The following is an 18,743-nucleotide window of genomic DNA, read 5'->3' on the forward strand; positions in this document are numbered from 1 at the left end:
CGTGGACGCGAAAGTTGATCCCGGACATCCGGAGGTGGGTGAACCAGACAAGGATAGTCAATATATCATTCCATATGGCTCAAGCACTGTCGGGACATGATGGATGCTTCCAGCTATTACCTATGGACAAGGAGGAGGGCGCCTGATTCTCACTGCTTCCACTGCGAGGAGCTGGAAGACTCAGTGGAGCACACGTTGTTCCATTGTCCGTACTGGGAGAAAGGTAGACATGAGATAGAGCAGTGCATTGGTCGGCGTCTGTGGCCCGAGGATGTCACTGATATCATTCTGGGGCTGGAGCAGGAGCTCCTCCCAGATGATATAACAAGGAGACGGCGGATTATGGCATCGGCAGAGAAGCGGAGGCTTTCATTTGACAGAATGGTGGAGACGACACTTGTCTTGGGCAGAAGGAGGCTGCAGAGCGCGTCAGGCAGACGGGCAGTATAAGAAATGTTGTTTTCTATGGACCGAAGTCCAACTTTTTTGTTTGTTTTTGGATGGTTAGGCTCCAATTTTGTATAGATTGATTGTCTTATTTGGTGAATAAACGATACAGGGACGGGTGGCAGTATTATGATGAACAGTTCCCACCCGTTCCTGGTTTTTAACAGGAAAAAAAAGTATCCCAATGTTTTTTATAATAATTATAAGCAGACAAGCAGTGCTCGAATTGGAAAAAATTAAGTAGAGGAGCTCAATCCAACGATTTAAAAACTGCGTTCCAAATGCACAATAACATAACACAGACCCATGGAGGGGCTTTAGCCCCTACACCACCAACCCTTCGACAACCTTACTTATGTTTTGAATACCATCTTTTAGCAACACGGATAATTAAATTCTAATTCTAATATATTTTAATCACATACTAGCTTAGATCATAGTATATGACCTACGCATAATAGAAACTAGTTCACTGTTCACAGAATGATATGTACAATATTATATTATACGAAAAGAACAGTTTGATATAATAGCTGAATAATAAGCCAAGTTAAAAAATAAAAATATAGGATTATAGAAATGATAATAAATTAAAAAGCTAAGTAATATCAAAAATAATTTTGGTATTAGGTAAAAGTTCATAAAGTTGTAAAATTCTTTATCGTTATCGTCTTTCCGTTTCGGTGAACAAATATAGTTGAGGTACTCAAAAAAAAAAAAATATTTGGGGAGCTCCGTGCCCCTTCACCCCCTCTTAATTCGAACAGTGATTATAAAATAATAATTTTGAGATAACCAGAAAGTGTGTCGATAAATTTAAATAATTTACAATATTACATTGTAAGATTTATCGACAGAATTCAATCAATAATACGTTTTCACATCATTAAATGCTATAACACGCAAAAAAATCCGATAGGTTATCCGCTCCCACATCACATCATTTTATCATCTAATAATTTACTATTCAGTAGTTCTGTTGTTTTGTTTATTTAATTTAAAAGGTATTTTATTTTTAAAAAGCTCATATAAATATTATAGAATACTATTTTTTTTTTTTCAGAGATGATACATAAAACACATTATACATTAAACATTATAATACATATTAAATAATAAAGCCAGCATCCAATATAAAGGTAATTATTAATTTAATGGCGGTAGTAGATTTTGTATTAAGTATGGAGTGGATATTTAAGGGGATATCAAGAGTCTTAAGTTCATTAACTAAAATAATGCGTTTGAGTTGTAGGGCAGGGCAGTCAAGTAGAATATGGGATAAGTCACAAATGCATTCATTCAGATGAAGAGTACAGAATGGAGAATCATTAAGGCCAAGTTTAAAGGAGTGGCTGGGTAGAAGGTGATGCCCTATGCGTAGCCTATTAAATTGTACTATATATGGTCTATGTAAGTGTAGGTTATTGAACCAGGTTTTTTTAAGGATATTTGGTGTAATATTTCTGTAACTTGAGGCGAATTCAGCAGGTAGATTGTTCCAGAGAGAGAACCAAATATTAGTAGAGTATAGTTTTATAAGAGGTGTGAAGTCAGAATGGGGGAGTTGATAAATGGAAGGAAAGATGAGATTGGATGAAGATTTAGCCAGGTGGTCTGCAACTTCATTACCATATATGCCTGTATGACTAGGAACCCAAAGAAAGTGGATGGTATAGTTAATTTGATTTAATGTAAAAATAAGAGACTTGATGCGAAGAATAAGTGGAGACAGATGAGAGTTAAATGGGTTTGAATTTAAGGCTTGGAGGCACGACATGGAATCTGATACAATTAAGTAATTATTGGGGGGGAAATTTTGGATAAGTTTTAAGGCTTCGGTGATGGCATAGCACTCAGCTGTAAAGGAAGAAGACGTAGGGGGAAGGTTATTGCTAAAAGAGAGTTGTAGATCAGGAATATAAAACGCATATCCAGCGGAGAGAGGGGAGACTGATCCGTCAGTATAAACCGCGATGAAGTTAAGAAAGCGTTCATTAAGATAATTCAAAACGGCTGCATTGACCGAATAGAATACTACTATTTGGGAATAATTATTTTATATAATATATATTTATATTTATACAGTAATATCCGATGATTTTAAATAGGCATGAATAGATGAATAATAATTCATTATCTTAGTACTTAGAAAATAGGTAGTTTTTAGATTTAAATGCTTAATAATCACCTATTGAAATTCCAAATTAATAACTATGTAAAACATAACATGCTAAGTCTGTTAAATTTTTTTTAGAAACATTTCGTTAAGTAAATAAAATTTTACTCAGTTAAGCATTCTAGTTACACATTATTAGGTAACTTTGGCTTATAATCTATACTTGAATAGAAACCTTCAAAAGTCATTTCCAGGTCTTCGTAACAGGTACCTAAAAATCTAAATATATTTATACTTTTAAAAATAAAGCATTTAGAATCCAATTGGTATATGAATTCATCAAATTTTCTGTTCAATATTTAATATCAATCTATCTGATACATCAATTTATAAGCACTTTGGTAGGTTAGTTCTACTAATATTGCCACTATTAGTGTAATAGTGTATTATACCTAGGTAGTTATATAAATATATATCATTACATACGTGTGATTATCATACCATAATATTATATTATAGTATTTATGACTTATGAATTATCATAGTCAAGTGTCTAACATTCAAGTGTAAGTACCAATAGGCAATAGTATTATATGGTACTATTACAGCAGGTACTATCCAAGCTATCTTAGTTGAAAATATTAAAATGTGTCTATTGAAGCAAAACAAAATAATAAATAGGTAATAAATCCAAAAAGTTTTATTCAATCTAAAATTGTTAGATCAAACAAATGCTTTAAAATTGTTATTATCATAAGACATTTTATAAAAATAAAATTATAAAAATGTAGGTGATTTATTTTCACTTATATGTATTAGTGGTATTACTGTTTTAATCCTGCCATTGATAGAATGTAGGTATTTTAAATTTATATTTATATTGTTATAGGTAATGTCATTAAGAAATATTTTTTGAACTGTTAAGTTTTGAATATGTATTGGATAAGATTCATGAAAATGTATTAATTGACTTGGAATGATTACTAAATAAACAACAAATGGAAAAATGGCTAAAGTCAAAATACAGTTTTGATCAATTATTTCTGAGATCATAAAACACACTTCTGACTATAGTTAAGCATATTATATGTATAATAACAAAACAGATACCTACTAAACACATGCCAAATAATTATATGTAACATCATAAACAAGATTTAATCAAAATTGTATGTGATTTTTTAGAAAGCTATACATAAAATATATATCCTTATGACAAGTAAATAATAAAAAAATTAATTTTAGTTAATTATTTTTTGCAAAATTGTTAGCTTCCTTTATCTATTATTCTTTTCATAACAACCAGATAATTTTTATAATTCTTTTTATGTACACATATTGCCACGTATTCCTATCTGTGAATTATAAAGTAATCGGATTTTTTACTTTCCAAGTGTAATTTCATATTTTAATATTTTATTTGAAGTGTTTATACTGTTAATAGTCTAAGCTGGAACACTTAAAAAGATAACAATAATAATGGTCAGATCACTAACTGACGTATTCTCAAAAAATATAGGTACTTGTGATAAGCTCATTAATTTATAAGCGTTTTTGAAGATTGAAAAGCAATAAAATTGTTACATAATATTAATCCAACCATGTCGCGAATAAAGCGGTCAAGATAATTATAGGGCATACCCTGGATTAATAAAAGATTATTTTCAAGTTTGCCTTATATGCATACATCAATAACTTCTATGGGTTAAAAATTAATAAAAAGTTAAACTAAATAAAATATTATTCTGAAATAAACTGCTGTTACAGGGTATGATAGGGTGGTAAGGAATATAATCACAGATCAGATGTATAGTGTATGATGAAAAAGTAAAAAAGTAAAAACTTAAAAGTGTAAAACGTGAAAAGGAATAATAAAAAAAACTCATATACTGATATACTATTAAACTTAAGGAAAATAAAAAGTAAATGTAATATGTTGAATTAATTAAATATAATAGTTATGACTTTATGAGGTAGAAGATGGCCCAATTAATCATATACCTATACATAATAAATACATGTTCTAGAGTAAAGAAACAGTATTAAAAGTAACACACTTAGTATCTTTTGGTATAATAACAATTACGTTTATAAACAGTTGTATGTTTGATGTGAAGATGACAAATTACCATAAGAGAATAAACTATTTCATAAGAAACATACAATTTTTATAATCATATTTATGAAACTAAATAAATAATTATTAGTATGTACTTGAAAATATATTTGGAGGGGAAATTATAATGCCATGCTGTGGAATATTTAATTTAGGCACCAATAATAGTCCTGTTAGAATAAACACTTGTCTTTCAAAAATATGTAAATATTATCTTATATTTCTGTCCCATATTTTCTTTCAAGTAGTTTGCATAATATTGAAAAATAGTTTATCTTATCTGTAATAAGTTTTTGCTTCATATACCTTTTATTTTTGGTGGACAAAACTATATGGATGTTACTATTATTATATGATTTACATCATAATTTGTTTTGTTACATCTATTATCTTGCTTACGATTATATAAAAAACAAATGATTTAATTATTATGCTATTCAGCATAATTTATTTTCGTCATAAATCTTAGCATTAAATAAAAAATATTTATATTTAAATAAGTATTATAGTTACTTATTAATCATCACTGTTCATAAGGCTCAATCCTTATTTAAATTTAACTTTTTCATTTTATATATAATATAAAATAAAGTATTATAATACTATTAATATTTTAAATAAAAACAACCATAATGTAATGATTTAACTATGATTATATTACACTCTCATTGTTCTGTTTCCACTTGGTAGAATTGTGTTTTTTTCAATAGCTCAGATGTATAAATAGCAGCCTAAAACAATAATAATATTGGTATTAAAGACTCATTTAGAATACTCTGCTCAGGATTGACTAATAGTGAACAATATAGGAAAAATAAATAATTTAAAATTTAAAAATAGAAAATCTATTTGATTTTAATTTGTTTTTAGTTTTTAATGTTTTCTTTAATACATTGTGTAGACCAGTAGTTCTCAACCTTTTTTAATTCATGTCACCTTTAGCCACTAGAATCAAACACTGTGTCACACTAACATCAAAATAATAAACAATCTTAGCTGTATATTTATTACTAGGTACACGTGTTTATCGGACCAAAAGATTTAATATAAATAATACAAACTATTATAAAGATACGAACTTTGAGGTATGTTATGTACATGACAGTGGTGGTATAGGTGTATAATATATTTATTATAAGAAATGATATGACTGTTTTCAGAAAAATTAATTTTTTTAATTTTTTTTCTTTTCTTGTTAAAATTCTGCGTCACCCCTAAGCTAGGTCCATGTCACCCTTAGGTGACATGTCACCCCGGTTGAGAACTACTGGTGTAGACCTTTACTTTTAATAATCTTAAATAAGTTTTTTTATTATTATAATTGATAAATAACTGGCTCAGTGACTAGGGCCATTGGCTACATTAATTTAAATAAGTTAATAAATGTCTATATTTTTAATTTAAAAATACATACAAATTTAAAATAATCTTTAAATAGGAATAAATAAAAATCGTGATTTGTATGTACCTGGACAACATTTGGACATGGATCATTTTTTAAAAATTCAATATCATTGGTAAGAGTTTGATGCCAAATTTCTAAAAGACAATTAGGATTTAGTCTAGTCATATGTAATAAAAGAACACATGTTCTTTCTCTTATGGAAGGGTCTTCATTGTTTCTAAGCAATTTATGAAGTTCAACATTTGAAATTCTACCTGAAAAGTAAATATTTTGGTATTATATCAAAAAATAATAACATAATTTTAAATGAAAAAAAAATAAAAACGATTACAGTACCTTCCAAATGTTTCCCAAGAACTATATCTTGCACTAAATTAATGTTGCATGGCAAATATATTAATGTTAATATTAATACGGCAAGTGTATTAGTAACCAAATGTGTATTACCATGACTCAACGATAAACATTTTTGTAATAATGGTAGAATTTTCAAAAAATAAATACTCTCAGTAAATTGTTTAAGACATTCAATAGGTTTATCTAAGCATAATCCTTCTACTAAAAGAAGCACCGATTCTAGACTGCCTAATTCTTGAATGCCAATACTATCAGGAGGTGCAGGTGATACACAGTTACGAGCAGGAGATTTGATAGCATTAGAAAATGCTTGCATTAAACATGGAATGACTTTAGTTTCAATATAAATCTACAACAAACACAAAATAATGATATAAAAATAAATTAAATAAAATAATTATAAATACTTGAGTTATTGAGTCTTTTTCAGTTTGTTGAATATTTGGAGTAACAAAAGGTATTGCTAAAACAGTAACAACATAGTGCAATAATTTGGAAGACATGTTACCACTCTTTAAAGGAGATAGAACTACTAAAATGAAACTTTTTTGAGTCATAGATGTTATATTCCCAGAAACAACCTTAAAATAAAATTACATTGCATTAACTAGGTATGTAATATTACAATGTAAAATACATACATATATATTATTTAAAATATTAATAATATATATTATATTGTAATATAATATATATATATATAATTAGGATTATGGTCCAATCTTTTACTTGGTTTATAATATATTTAAATTTTAAATATATTTTGAAAAATTACTTTAATTTATAAATTATTTTATTCGCCATTAAATAATTAATAAAAGTTTACTCTCACAATATAGATAAAATTAATAGTATTAACCTTACAAAACATAACACAAATTGATTGAACTAAAATTTATTTGATCTTGTGAGAGGGGACAGGGGATAAATGTCTGGGGAGTATTTAGATATTTTTTTTTTTTTTTGGGGGGGGGGGGGGGCTGTGGTATTTTCTCCAACTGAAATTCCCAATTCAGCATATATGAGTTAGAAAATTTACATCTGATAGGACATAATAAGCAGATTTCATAAACAATTCATGAATTTCGGAGAGGGCTGAAGCTCCTCAGCCACCTCCATAAATACACCCCGGATAAATGTAGAATCATGGAACAAAACAAAGGTTTTCTTCCTCTTGTTCAAAGACATTTCAAAGCCCCAGTGTACTTAAATTTTTACATTTTAAAACTATTATAATTTTTACTGTTAATGATATTCATAAATATATTTTAGAAAGAAATTCTTCCCTAAAACCACCATGAGCCTATTTTCATTTCAATTTTCTGAGGGCAGATGTTAGATCTATGAAACTTTGTTAAATACTTTATCAGTGGACTAAACAATCCAATTGAGAAAAACCCATTTGGATCAATTTAGAAGTTTTGAAGAAGAATTACAACACAAAAAGCTTCTCTCTAGTTTATAAATAGTATAGATATAGAAAGTAATTAAAATATTACTTCAGAAGCACTTTGTCGTAGAAATACAATCCATTCTTCACTCATAAAATCATTAGAATTTGTATTATCAGACGTAGAATTAGTTTTATCACAACCCACATCTAACTCTTGGCAAGTTTCAGAACACCAACCAGACTGACTTGAACGCAAATCTTCTTCAGTTCTATAAAAAATGCAATACTATTAGTCCTAAAATGTTGAAAATATTTTTCTTCTACATAAAATCAGGAAAATGTTATACGTGTCTTCTATAGATGTAAAATCATGACCAGTAGAAGAATCCGAGGGTTCTTTGTCTCCTTCCCCTTCTTCTTCTTCTTCTTCTCCTAGTTCTTCTTCTTCATTTATTTTCATTGAGTTTAAAGGTGACACAATATCATCAAATTCTGTTGAGAAATCTATTTCCTCATTTTGATCCATATCTATTATGTATACTTTGTTTTTTACAAATTCATGTTCTAATAGGCCAGGCCACGTTAACCTTTGTAATGGATTTTTTTGCAATAGCTGTTCTAAAAAGTTCTGACAAACAGCTGAAACAGTATCTGGCCAAACTATTGGTTGGTCTTTCATCATTTGAACTAAATGCATCAAACATTTTGTATCAAATGGAGGTTTTCCACAAAGTAAATGATAAGCTATACATCCCAATGACCTAAATTAATTAATAATTGATACAAATGTATGAACAGTATTTAATTTTTGATAAATCATTAATATTTATTTTATACCATAAATCCGCATTGTGATTGTATATTGGAGGTATAACAGGAGAATTTATCACTTCAGGAGCCATATAAAGAGGAGTTCCTTTGAGAGATGCTTGAGTTAATACTTGAGTACCAGTTAACATAAACCTTGCTAAACCAAAATCACATAATTTTGCAACATCATTGTTGTCCAATAAAATATTTGGTGGTTTTAAATCCCTAAATATTAATATTATTTAGTAAAGAGTATTGTGTGAAAAAACAAAAAAATTAGGTACCTGTGTAAAATATTTTTCTGGTGTAAATAGTGTAAAGCTGATACAAGGTGACATATAATCACTTGTGTTCTTTCTTCACTTAGTATACCTTCAGTTTCTATGATTTCTTTGAGTGATCGAGGCACAAACTCCATGACCAAAGCAATCTACCATAATAAAAAAAAATATCAATACAAATATTATACCAGTTAGATATTCAATTGCTGACAATGATCTCACTCCATCAATCAAAATTTAACTGGTGGCCATTAAATAGTACTGAGTGATATTGATGTGAAATCAATAAGGATCTTGCCTTAAATCAACATTAGTGTGACAGCTGAAGTAAGATACATTGTTATATATGTTATTATGTCAAAAATCATCCAACATTTTTTAATTACTTGTTTATTTTGGTTAGAAGAGAGTTAAATAAACAAATAGAGTTAATATCGTACCCCATTCTCATTTCCAAATGACTCGATCATTTTGACAATATTTGGATGGTGTAATTTTTGTTGAATGTCAACTTCCTGTTGTAATGTTTTTAATTTGTCGAGCTAAATTAAAAGACATATTTTATTTAAAATTAAAAACAAAGTAACATGCAAAGGCGCATTAGACTGGTGAACCTGACTATACCTTGAAAATAAATTTAAAGGCAACTATTGAATTGGTTGTTGTGTGTAAGGCTTTAAAAACTTTACCAAATGAACCTTCACCTATCTTGTTCAATAATTGATAGTTATGGCAATGAGCCCAATAAGCGAGTCGTTCGTCGGCTACCATCCTTGGATATTGTACTTCATCTGTCATACAAAAAGAAGACTCCCGTCGCCAAAAATTACCATTCATATTCATTGCCAGTCAAGAGTTTAATTCAATCATAAGTTATTAGGTTTAAAATTTTGGGGTTTACTTTAGAATGGCACTGTAAAAAGTAACAGAGACCCACTCCATTATTTTCATCATGGCCTTTTACATTTTTGAGTAAATGCTATATAAATTATTATACATTATGTTTATATGAATATATATAATAACTTTAAATGAAACGCAAAAAAAGATTGAAAGATAATAAATATTAATGTAAAAAAGTAATTTAGAGGAAAAAATTTAAAAATTATAAATAATTCTTGTTTGTTATGAAATATGAATATTGAATATTCCCAGTTATCAGTATCACTTATCATTCAATTATCACTGACGGTTTACACTTTGTTTTGTTACTGCAATGCAGGCGGTTTAAGACGTCCAGGTTGGTCGTTAAGAGCGTAGAAAATGTATTACATTTTATTCAGATTTTCGAGATTATAAGGTTGGGGTAAATCCATCATCAGTGTGCAATAGTTTATAGTTTTGAAGATCGGACGAATATACAACTTGAACAATCATACCATGCGGCATGCACCCAATAGTTTTATTTTTATTTACTTTGTCCTTTAATTACTGGACACTGGCACAGAATAGATGAAATCACTGGTATATTATATTACTGAGAAAATAAATACATTTTCAGTTTTGTTGGCCACACTGTTCACCATTCATGTTTATGAAATTTATTAATTTGGATCTATCAAAACACAAGTTCAAGTAATAACTAATAACCATTTTAGCAAATATTTTTCTAAATTAGTATTTTTGTTTCTAAACCGATGTATTGATATTTGATATAGAACTTCACAATTTTTTTTTTGCGACTCCCGCATTGTCGTTTTTCGTTTTTGTCCTTAGGTTTGATGATTTTAGATTTGTGGAGTCTTAATTTAATATTCCAAAATAATAAGACGTTTGTATTCGGTTTCAACAACGAGGAGAAAATAATATGAAGTTCATAAAAGGAAAGAGACCACAAAATGGCCAATCAGGGTAAATTTAAACCATTTTGTGTATACTATATCTTGTCTGTAGTAGATTTTTCAGAATATATTATATGATAATTGATGCTTAATGGTCCAAAGAAATTTATTTAAAACAAAAATGCCTGAAGTTCTAAATTATTGATTTATTTTCATAATTGTGTTATAGACGTACTAAAGCTTTTCAATCTCTTCTGCAAGGGGGTACTCGTAATCGTTTACGTGTAGCAGCAGCTAATAAAGCAGCCAAGATGAAACGTTTAAAAGCCGTTCAAAAACACTCTACAAATGGCAAACTTAACAATAAAAATAGGATGTCTAAGAATAATGCTAGAGTAGCAATTAATGTGGTTGATGCTCGTGTTAAACTTTTGCAAAAAGCTTTAGAAAAACCAACAGTGATAGTAGACGCTAGACAAAAGTTAACAAATCAAAAAGATGCTCGTGAAAAGATCCAGGAACGTCGTTTACATTCGACATCATATGATGTAAGTATCTTGTTTGTTAATAACCACCAATTACCATTATTTAAAATAAGTTGTAATATAATTTAAATATTAAAATTCTTAAAGATTTTCAGAAAAATAGTTTATCAAATATAAGGTGTTATGTATTGAAAACTATCAATATCATTATCTTTATACAATACTTAATAGAAATAGAAACTAGATATTTGTTTATACATTTAAAAAATCTAATCATTTAGTAGCCCCTAGAAGTTATCATTTGCTAACACTTGTAATTTGTTTCAATATTTGTTATTTGTTAGGTTCATCAGTTCGTTTTAAGCTCCTTAACATTTTGTGTTTTTGGATAGTGTATTCTTGATTATATTTTTTTAAGACTCCTCGAGTAACTGTTATCTTTTTACAGTTAAAATGTTGTTTGTGAATATCTTATATTAATGATACACCACACAGATTGCATACCTGGTATATTTGAATATACAATATTACATTATAATAATCATATTATATTTACCCATCTAACAATATAACTGATCGTTTAGTTGAACTTCAAACTTGAATATTTTTCAGTCTGATTAACCGTAGGTATACATTTTTGTCTTGGACCATGTATGGGCTTAAGTAGAGGATTGAGTTAAAATATAATAAAATATTGATTAAGTGCTATATGAAATGAAATGTTATTTTTAAGTTATGTATATGTACCTACCTGTGAATGTATGTAAGTGATAATCTGTTCATTTTTACACTATCATTAAAATTTATGGCTTAAAACAAACCTTTAAAATTAAACTTTTAAATATTTTTTTTTGAACTAATGACAAACAGTTGATAGATTGACACTGTTTAATTTATACTATGTAGTATGTACTAAGAGATAATTAAGTAAGATAAGTTATCTATAGTTATGGATACTAAAAATAAGATGTCCATTTTGCATACTCAATGTTGTAACCATTGGTACTCAACATGTGCTATTTCAGTGGAATAATTTCACTACTATACTATACTATACTACTTACCTGGTATATTTGTGGGTACAAAAATAAGTCTCCATGGGGTGCTCAAATTTATTATATATTTTATGATTTGATAACTGTAAGGTACCAAAAAATTGATGCTTGATGCAAAACTGGTAGAGTTTATATTTTATGTCCAAAATTATAGTTCTGCATTTAATCTGTGATTAAAATTTTAATTGTTTATGTTTAGACACTACAAGATATAGGCACATCAAGAGGCCATTCCAATAACTTAGGTCGAGTAAAAATTGACCGTCGTGGTATTCTTACTGTCAAGTCTATTTTGGATGAAAGAGCATCTTCACATCATTCTAGTTATAGAGAAAGACGACCAGACAGACTGCCTTCTGTAAATCAAGGACGTTTTGATACTGTAGAAAAAAGACGCAGCAGCAATACTTTCAATTCAGAGCTGAATACATTTAGAAGTAACAATTTTATAGATTTATATTTCTTTGCGTTTTTACTGAGTAATGAGTATGTGTTTAATTTTTGTAAGGTGACAGACCTATTGAAGAAATTAGACCGGTGAGACGGGATATGAGAATATCAAGACGTCCAATTCCAAATACACAGTCTATGAGACGACCGCCAGAGCGTCCTACAAGACCAATGAGAATTAATGATAAACCATATAATAGACCTATGGCAATGGATTATGAGGATTCAATGGAATGGGAAGATACAAATAGATATTCTCCAGCACCAGTAAATAAAAATTAGCAATATTAAATTAAATATTAAAATACAGTTTAATGTATTTTTAAATTTACTGAAGGTAATGAGACGGAATGTAGGAAACACAATGTTCAATCATGATGGATATCAAGATGATTTATCAGATAGAAATTCAAGGTAAATTAAATTATTTTATAATTTATATACTTTTTATTCTTCTAAAATGTAATCAATTTAAAAATAGATAAAATTATTCTTAGTTAAAAATTCAAAACAATTATGGATATATTTTTATAACTAATGGTATACCCTAAAACTATTTTGTATTTTATCTGACTATTCTACTATTTGAAAAGCTACTATTAGGTTTCGTGAAACTAATTGAACAGATTTTCAATCATTTAATATTATGTTTGGTAGGGTCCATCATTTCTGAAAACTGTAAAAATACTCTAAATATATTTATATTTGTATTTATTGGCTATTATAATCTGTAAGAGTATCCATTAACTATCCTAGTTTTAAAGTTATGACTAAGTATCAAAATAGTTTTTATGAAAAGCTGGTGTTTTGTAAATTAAAGTGGTTACTACTTCGTCGCTATTAATTTTTCTTTATGTGTTAAATTAAAATTCAAGAAAACAGAAAAATTGATTTCTTTATGATTTGCTACCCTAATCCACTACTCACTACTTTAAACTTTTATTGATATATTAACCGGTTAACAATAAACAAATTCATTTTTTTTTTACATTTCAATTATTTTAATTAAATGTTGAAGCCTCAATTAGTTATAACAAATTTGAAATATAATAAAATCTCCAATTAGGTATTTTGGTTTTTAAAAGATAACATTATCTTTTGATAATTGATTTTTTTTTTTGCAGAAATCATAGAGGATTGAGTGAAACGTTACGTTCAAGATTGGACTCTCATCAAGTAGCCTTAGCTAAACGTTCACGACCACCTATAGGCCATAAAATTATTATATCCAACTTAGAACCATCAGTGACATGTGAAGATATAAGAGTATGTATATATTTAAAATCACATTTCATCATGCTGTAATCATTGTATTTAACAAAATATTATATACAAAGCCAATTAGAATTTTTTTATATATTTTTAATAGGCATGTATTTAATCATATCTTTGCTATTTTGATATCAACCTGTGATTTGCCCAAATATCATTTGATTAATCATTTGTCTATTTATATTTTATTTAGGAACTTTTTGCGGATATAGGGGATTTATTAGATTCTAAAGTGATTCGACCGGGTGTTGCTGAAGTGATTTATAATCGCCGTGCTGATGCTATTCAAGCAGTAGATGTATATCACAACCGACAGCTGGATGGCAGGCCTATGAAATGTGACATGGTGAGGAATGCTGGTTCTAACACTGGGCCAATATCTGTATCTGGGTAAATAATTAATACTAAGAAAATAATTTATTTAACTGTTTCATTGAAGGGTTTATGTCACTATAGGTCATTATTTGAAAGAAAAAGAGAACATTGACTTTAAATTATATTTTTTTTTAGAACAAGTCGTAGAATGCCTTCACGTGGTGCTGATATGTATAAACCATCAGCGTATGTCGGTTATGATTTAGATGCAGTACATTCTGCATTATTTAATAAATAAAATATTTGTCTAAACCATCAATGTATGCAATTTTACTAAATTCATATATCACATTTTTTTTTGTAACAATTTATAACTCACATTTCACAAAAATGCAGATGTGTATTTTAAAATTATATTTTTTTTCTCCAAAATTCAATAAAATTAAAATTTATAAATATATTATGTTTTGGGGTAATAAATGCTTAATCTTATTAGTTATTTAAGTAAACTGTAATTCATGATTATTCAATTATTAACTTAAGTTACTAAAGATTTAGTAAATAAATAAATTTATTATTTTTGTTCATTATACAATGACAATTGTACACTAATTGGTTTTTAATTATGATTGTAACACCTTAGGGTAAATGTTAGCCAATGTTGCATTGTAAAATGTGTATACATAAACAAATATTGAGCATATGGATTATTAGTTAAGTTGGAATATTTATTTAATTTTTTTATTAAGTTTCTAACGACGAACTACAATCTGAAAAATTAGAGTTTGGTTTTTAAAAGTCTTAGAATTTAGAATATACAGAAATGAGTTATCGTGTTTAATTAACATTTAAAGTGTAATAATATAATTTTCTTGTTTGTAAAATAAATGTTTCTTATGTATTTTATACAGATAAGTATGTTTTACGATTAATTTAATGATTGAGTAATAAAATACTTTTATTAGGTAAATTGCATTTTTTGTTTATTGAAACTTATTCATATTGATATAGTTAATATATTTTAAGATAAAATATAGTCGTCCTGAACTTGCGCAGTTTGGAATTGTTTCATTTTGTTGTCTAGTCACATCTGTTGTATGCCAGCTGCCAGCGATCCAGATGAAAGTGGTTTTTAAATAATGGTTAATAAACAGTTTTCAACTGTGAACAAATTATAATATTGATGGATGTGGCATGAAAGTACTCGGGTGTTAATGGATATGGTACTACTCCTTCTGTTGTCTTCTGATCTTCCTTATAAATCATGTCAAATCCTCTGATTTGAACAGGTGTGTGCCGTGGATTTTCTTATGAATACTAATATTTAATTGATATTAAGCTAATTCGTGACCTGGTTAACAGTTTCTTGTATACAAATATATATGATTTTAATTTATGAGTTGTTTGAGGTGTTCTTCATATGCAATGTATTCTTTATTCATTGTACTAATTTGTAGGATTAATTAGTATATAGTAAATACTAAATAGCAACATGTTCTATTACTCGTTACCGTTACAATCGGCTAAATGAATTCATAGAGTTCATTGCCTACAATACATCTTATTGTTCTAAGCATATTCTGTTTAGGGAAAGTTATTTAATACACTTTTACAACATGATGCGACACACACGACTTTTATAGTTCATTGGTGGCTTGTTAGTCAAATCCAGGAATTCTATTCTTGACTTTAAATTAATTTAATTATTTATATTTTAAAGAATTGTTGTAATCTTGATAAAAAGATAAAGTTCTTAGTGAACAAATTTAATACTACTTAGAGATTTTCGGTTTTTTAGATTGATAATTTCTAGGTAATTTAAAAGTTAAAAACCAACATTTTAAGCTTGTTACAGATACAAAACATTTCACCAAATGTTACCCTTGGATAGGTATTACCGATATCTACTTAGCATAAACACTATAAACCATTATAGGTTTAGAACCATGTTAGTTAAAACTGCAATGTGAGAAGATGAGACTATGTGGTATAAGGATAAGTACAGTGTATAATTAATATTAAATATAGTATTAAGTTATAATAATAAAATGTTGATCACAGTATGAAGTAATTGAAGAGCCACGTGACAAAGATTTGAATAATAAGAAAACACTTGAAAATAATGCGAATGCACAACAATGAACAATGTTCATGGTTGATATAATGCAGCTATGCAAGCATTGCAACTTGCAAGGGCTAAGAAATTCAATCTTTATTAATAATTTTTTTTTAATGTGGTTTTAAATGGTATGTGAGCATGGAGTGTATAACAATTAAAAATCACCCTATAAGATTCCTTGCTTCATTCATTTTCAAGTCCACAATTTATTGTAAATTACCTTTTTATAAATTGAATGATGTTAAAAACTTATTCTGACCAAATGCACTTTCTAATAACTGTCCTTTCCAATTATTTATGAATTATGATTTTAGCTGTATTAGTGTAACATGTATAATGCGTATAATGAACAATAAAAAGTTTAATATGGCCTTGGTGGTTATTTTATTGTCATATGGCATACGTATGTTAATTAGTATCAATTGGCAATTTTACAACATCGAGTCTCCTGAATTCGAAATTCAAGAACGACTGTAATCGATTCGAATTAGTTAAAATTCACATTTTGACAATGTCGAACGTAAAATACTGCACTGTGGTCTGTAATGTCTAGCGAGATTCGTGCAAAACGTCATAATAATAATAGGTTTTTAATGCATCAAAAACTAAATATTTCGAGCGATTCAATAAATTTACAATACCTAGTCGATAACGAACTGAATTTATGGTGTTGAAGGTATCCTGCGTTTCTGAAGAAAAGGAGTTCCACATACTATAAAATATACTATAGTCTGTAGAAGCTTCGCCCGCACTGGGAATTTTTAACTGCATGTACTTAAATATCAACATCACTATAAGTCTATAACTAATATTAGATTATGAGTAATTTCTATTACGCTCTGCTGGGTGGTATATTTTATCCTGCGAGAGCGCTTGCTTACTCTATTTTATGATTTCGAACAACTAATTTTAACGGAGTGTGTTTTATACTTTTATCTATTTATTCTAAGTGACAATTAAAGATCTGTATTTTCAATTTTGTGATAACGTTTGAGCATAAATATTTTGAATTTTCAGGTTTTTTCCTTTCGAATCGTGTTTCATACAATTTTTGTTTTTGGGTATAACAGTCTGAATACTATTATACGGTAGCCGGTATGATGTATAAAGTTACAATAATTATTTATGATATATATATGTATTTTTTAAATAATACGCGGACTCCGTCCACCCACACACCCGTCAATTCAACGGCTGCAGTTGAATATAGATAGAGGCGCACACGTAGGGTCGTAGGTACCCAATAGTAGTGAAATTGCACTGATTCCACACGGGTCTCGGGACACGCAGCCCACAATATTACGGGGGGATTGTAAATTCCGCTCGAAATGAACAGGTAAAAATTAGATATAGGTATGGTGAATTCCGCCCGGGAAAATATCCAAACAAAAAAAAGGTACCTACATGTAAATTCCGTCCGGAAATTAAATATTTTTAAGCTAAGCGTTCCGTGACTGTACCTACGACGCGTTGACACGACCGTAGGTACTGTTCGCTACGTAGCGTGTTATCTTAGTAAGTTCCAAATGTGCATACACTGAACAATCGTCAATCATGTCATATCTCATCAGCTTTGACTACAATATTGTGGATAATATAAGATATAACAATTGGAAATATCAGATAGAAGTATTATAAAATATAAATTATTTGATCACTTAACACTTAAGTTTCGTTTAGTCTTAAACGCACGTACCTATAATGGCAGCTCAATTTATTGATGAATCGGAACGTGGAAATAAATTGTTAGTAAGTACCATAGGATATATATATTTAAAATTAAAAATAATTAGTTTTTTTAAATCTGAAATAATAATTGTGTTTTTAGTAAAAAATATATACACATGCAAAATATAGGTGATTGAAAAATTGAAAAATAATGAAATATTTATAGACCAATATGTAGAAAATGTGGCTCATTATTTTGGGGATTTCGACAAATAAAAATAATAATATGAAAGGAATTTGATAATATGCTAATTAACAATTATTGATTATGATTATATTTTGACTCTTTTTTATTATTATAAATATTACCATTTTTACTAGTATATTTTTATTTTTCGGGCAGAATTTACACACGCCCGTATTACGTATACTATACTATACTACATTTAGTATTTATCATCTGGATCTTTAGATCTTTGAATGAAACGTTAGGTGTTAAGAGTACCAAACATGTAATCAAATATAATAACTAATATAACTATAAAGTTAAATAAATGTATAAATTATAAATTTAGGGGCCTTGCAATTAAAACTGTTCTGGTTCATGAAAAACCTGTAGGCGCCACTGAATATAGCTATAAGTAAATTAATGTGTTATATGCGTAGTATTTGT

General features: G+C 28.4%; 2 protein-coding genes across 9 annotated transcripts; one reads left to right on the forward strand and one right to left on the reverse strand.

The window, feature by feature from the left end:
* Positions 1-5,099: 5,099 nt before the first annotated feature.
* fu (STKc_STK36 domain-containing protein fused) lies at positions 5,100-10,101 on the reverse strand. Of its 6 annotated transcripts, XM_089225966.1 has the most exons (11): positions 9,550-9,597; positions 9,312-9,467; positions 9,148-9,247; positions 8,929-9,074; positions 8,672-8,869; positions 8,182-8,595; positions 7,941-8,103; positions 6,849-7,022; positions 6,421-6,790; positions 6,148-6,338; positions 5,100-5,410 (listed from the first exon to the last, which is right to left on the reverse strand). In XM_089225966.1, exons 4-11 carry the CDS (start codon positions 9,060-9,062, stop codon positions 5,345-5,347), a joined length of 1,710 nt encoding a protein of 569 aa, XP_089082092.1. In that variant the 5' UTR covers positions 9,063-9,074; positions 9,148-9,247; positions 9,312-9,467; positions 9,550-9,597; the 3' UTR covers positions 5,100-5,344. The 6 variants fall into 6 exon arrangements, 5 of the variants coding, with proteins under 5 accessions (XP_089082092.1, XP_089082089.1, XP_089082093.1 ...); XR_016191438.1 differs by lacking the exon at positions 9,148-9,247 and having other exon boundaries at positions 6,148-6,334; positions 9,366-9,467; positions 9,550-10,101; XM_089225963.1 differs by lacking the exon at positions 9,148-9,247 and having other exon boundaries at positions 9,366-9,467; positions 9,550-10,089.
* A 394-nt stretch (positions 10,102-10,495) lies between these two features.
* Positions 10,496-15,253, forward strand: LOC107161485 (uncharacterized). Of its 3 annotated transcripts, none has more exons than XM_015507906.2 (8): positions 10,496-10,776; positions 10,936-11,254; positions 12,446-12,683; positions 12,755-12,963; positions 13,034-13,110; positions 13,821-13,962; positions 14,162-14,358; positions 14,479-15,253. In XM_015507906.2, the coding sequence occupies exons 1-8, from the start codon at positions 10,733-10,735 to the stop codon at positions 14,579-14,581; spliced, it is 1,329 nt and encodes a 442-aa protein (XP_015363392.1). In that variant the 5' UTR covers positions 10,496-10,732; the 3' UTR covers positions 14,582-15,253. The 3 variants fall into 3 exon arrangements, with proteins under 3 accessions (XP_015363392.1, XP_015363394.1, XP_015363393.1); XM_015507908.2 differs by having other exon boundaries at positions 14,162-14,314; XM_015507907.2 differs by having other exon boundaries at positions 14,425-14,630.
* Positions 15,254-18,743: the final 3,490 nt, after the last annotated feature.

This window comes from Diuraphis noxia, unplaced genomic scaffold, assembly GCF_037042655.1.
Source record: "Diuraphis noxia isolate RWA-SAM2 unplaced genomic scaffold, SU_Dnox_SAM2 contig0004, whole genome shotgun sequence".
NCBI lineage: Eukaryota > Metazoa > Arthropoda > Insecta > Hemiptera > Aphididae > Diuraphis > Diuraphis noxia.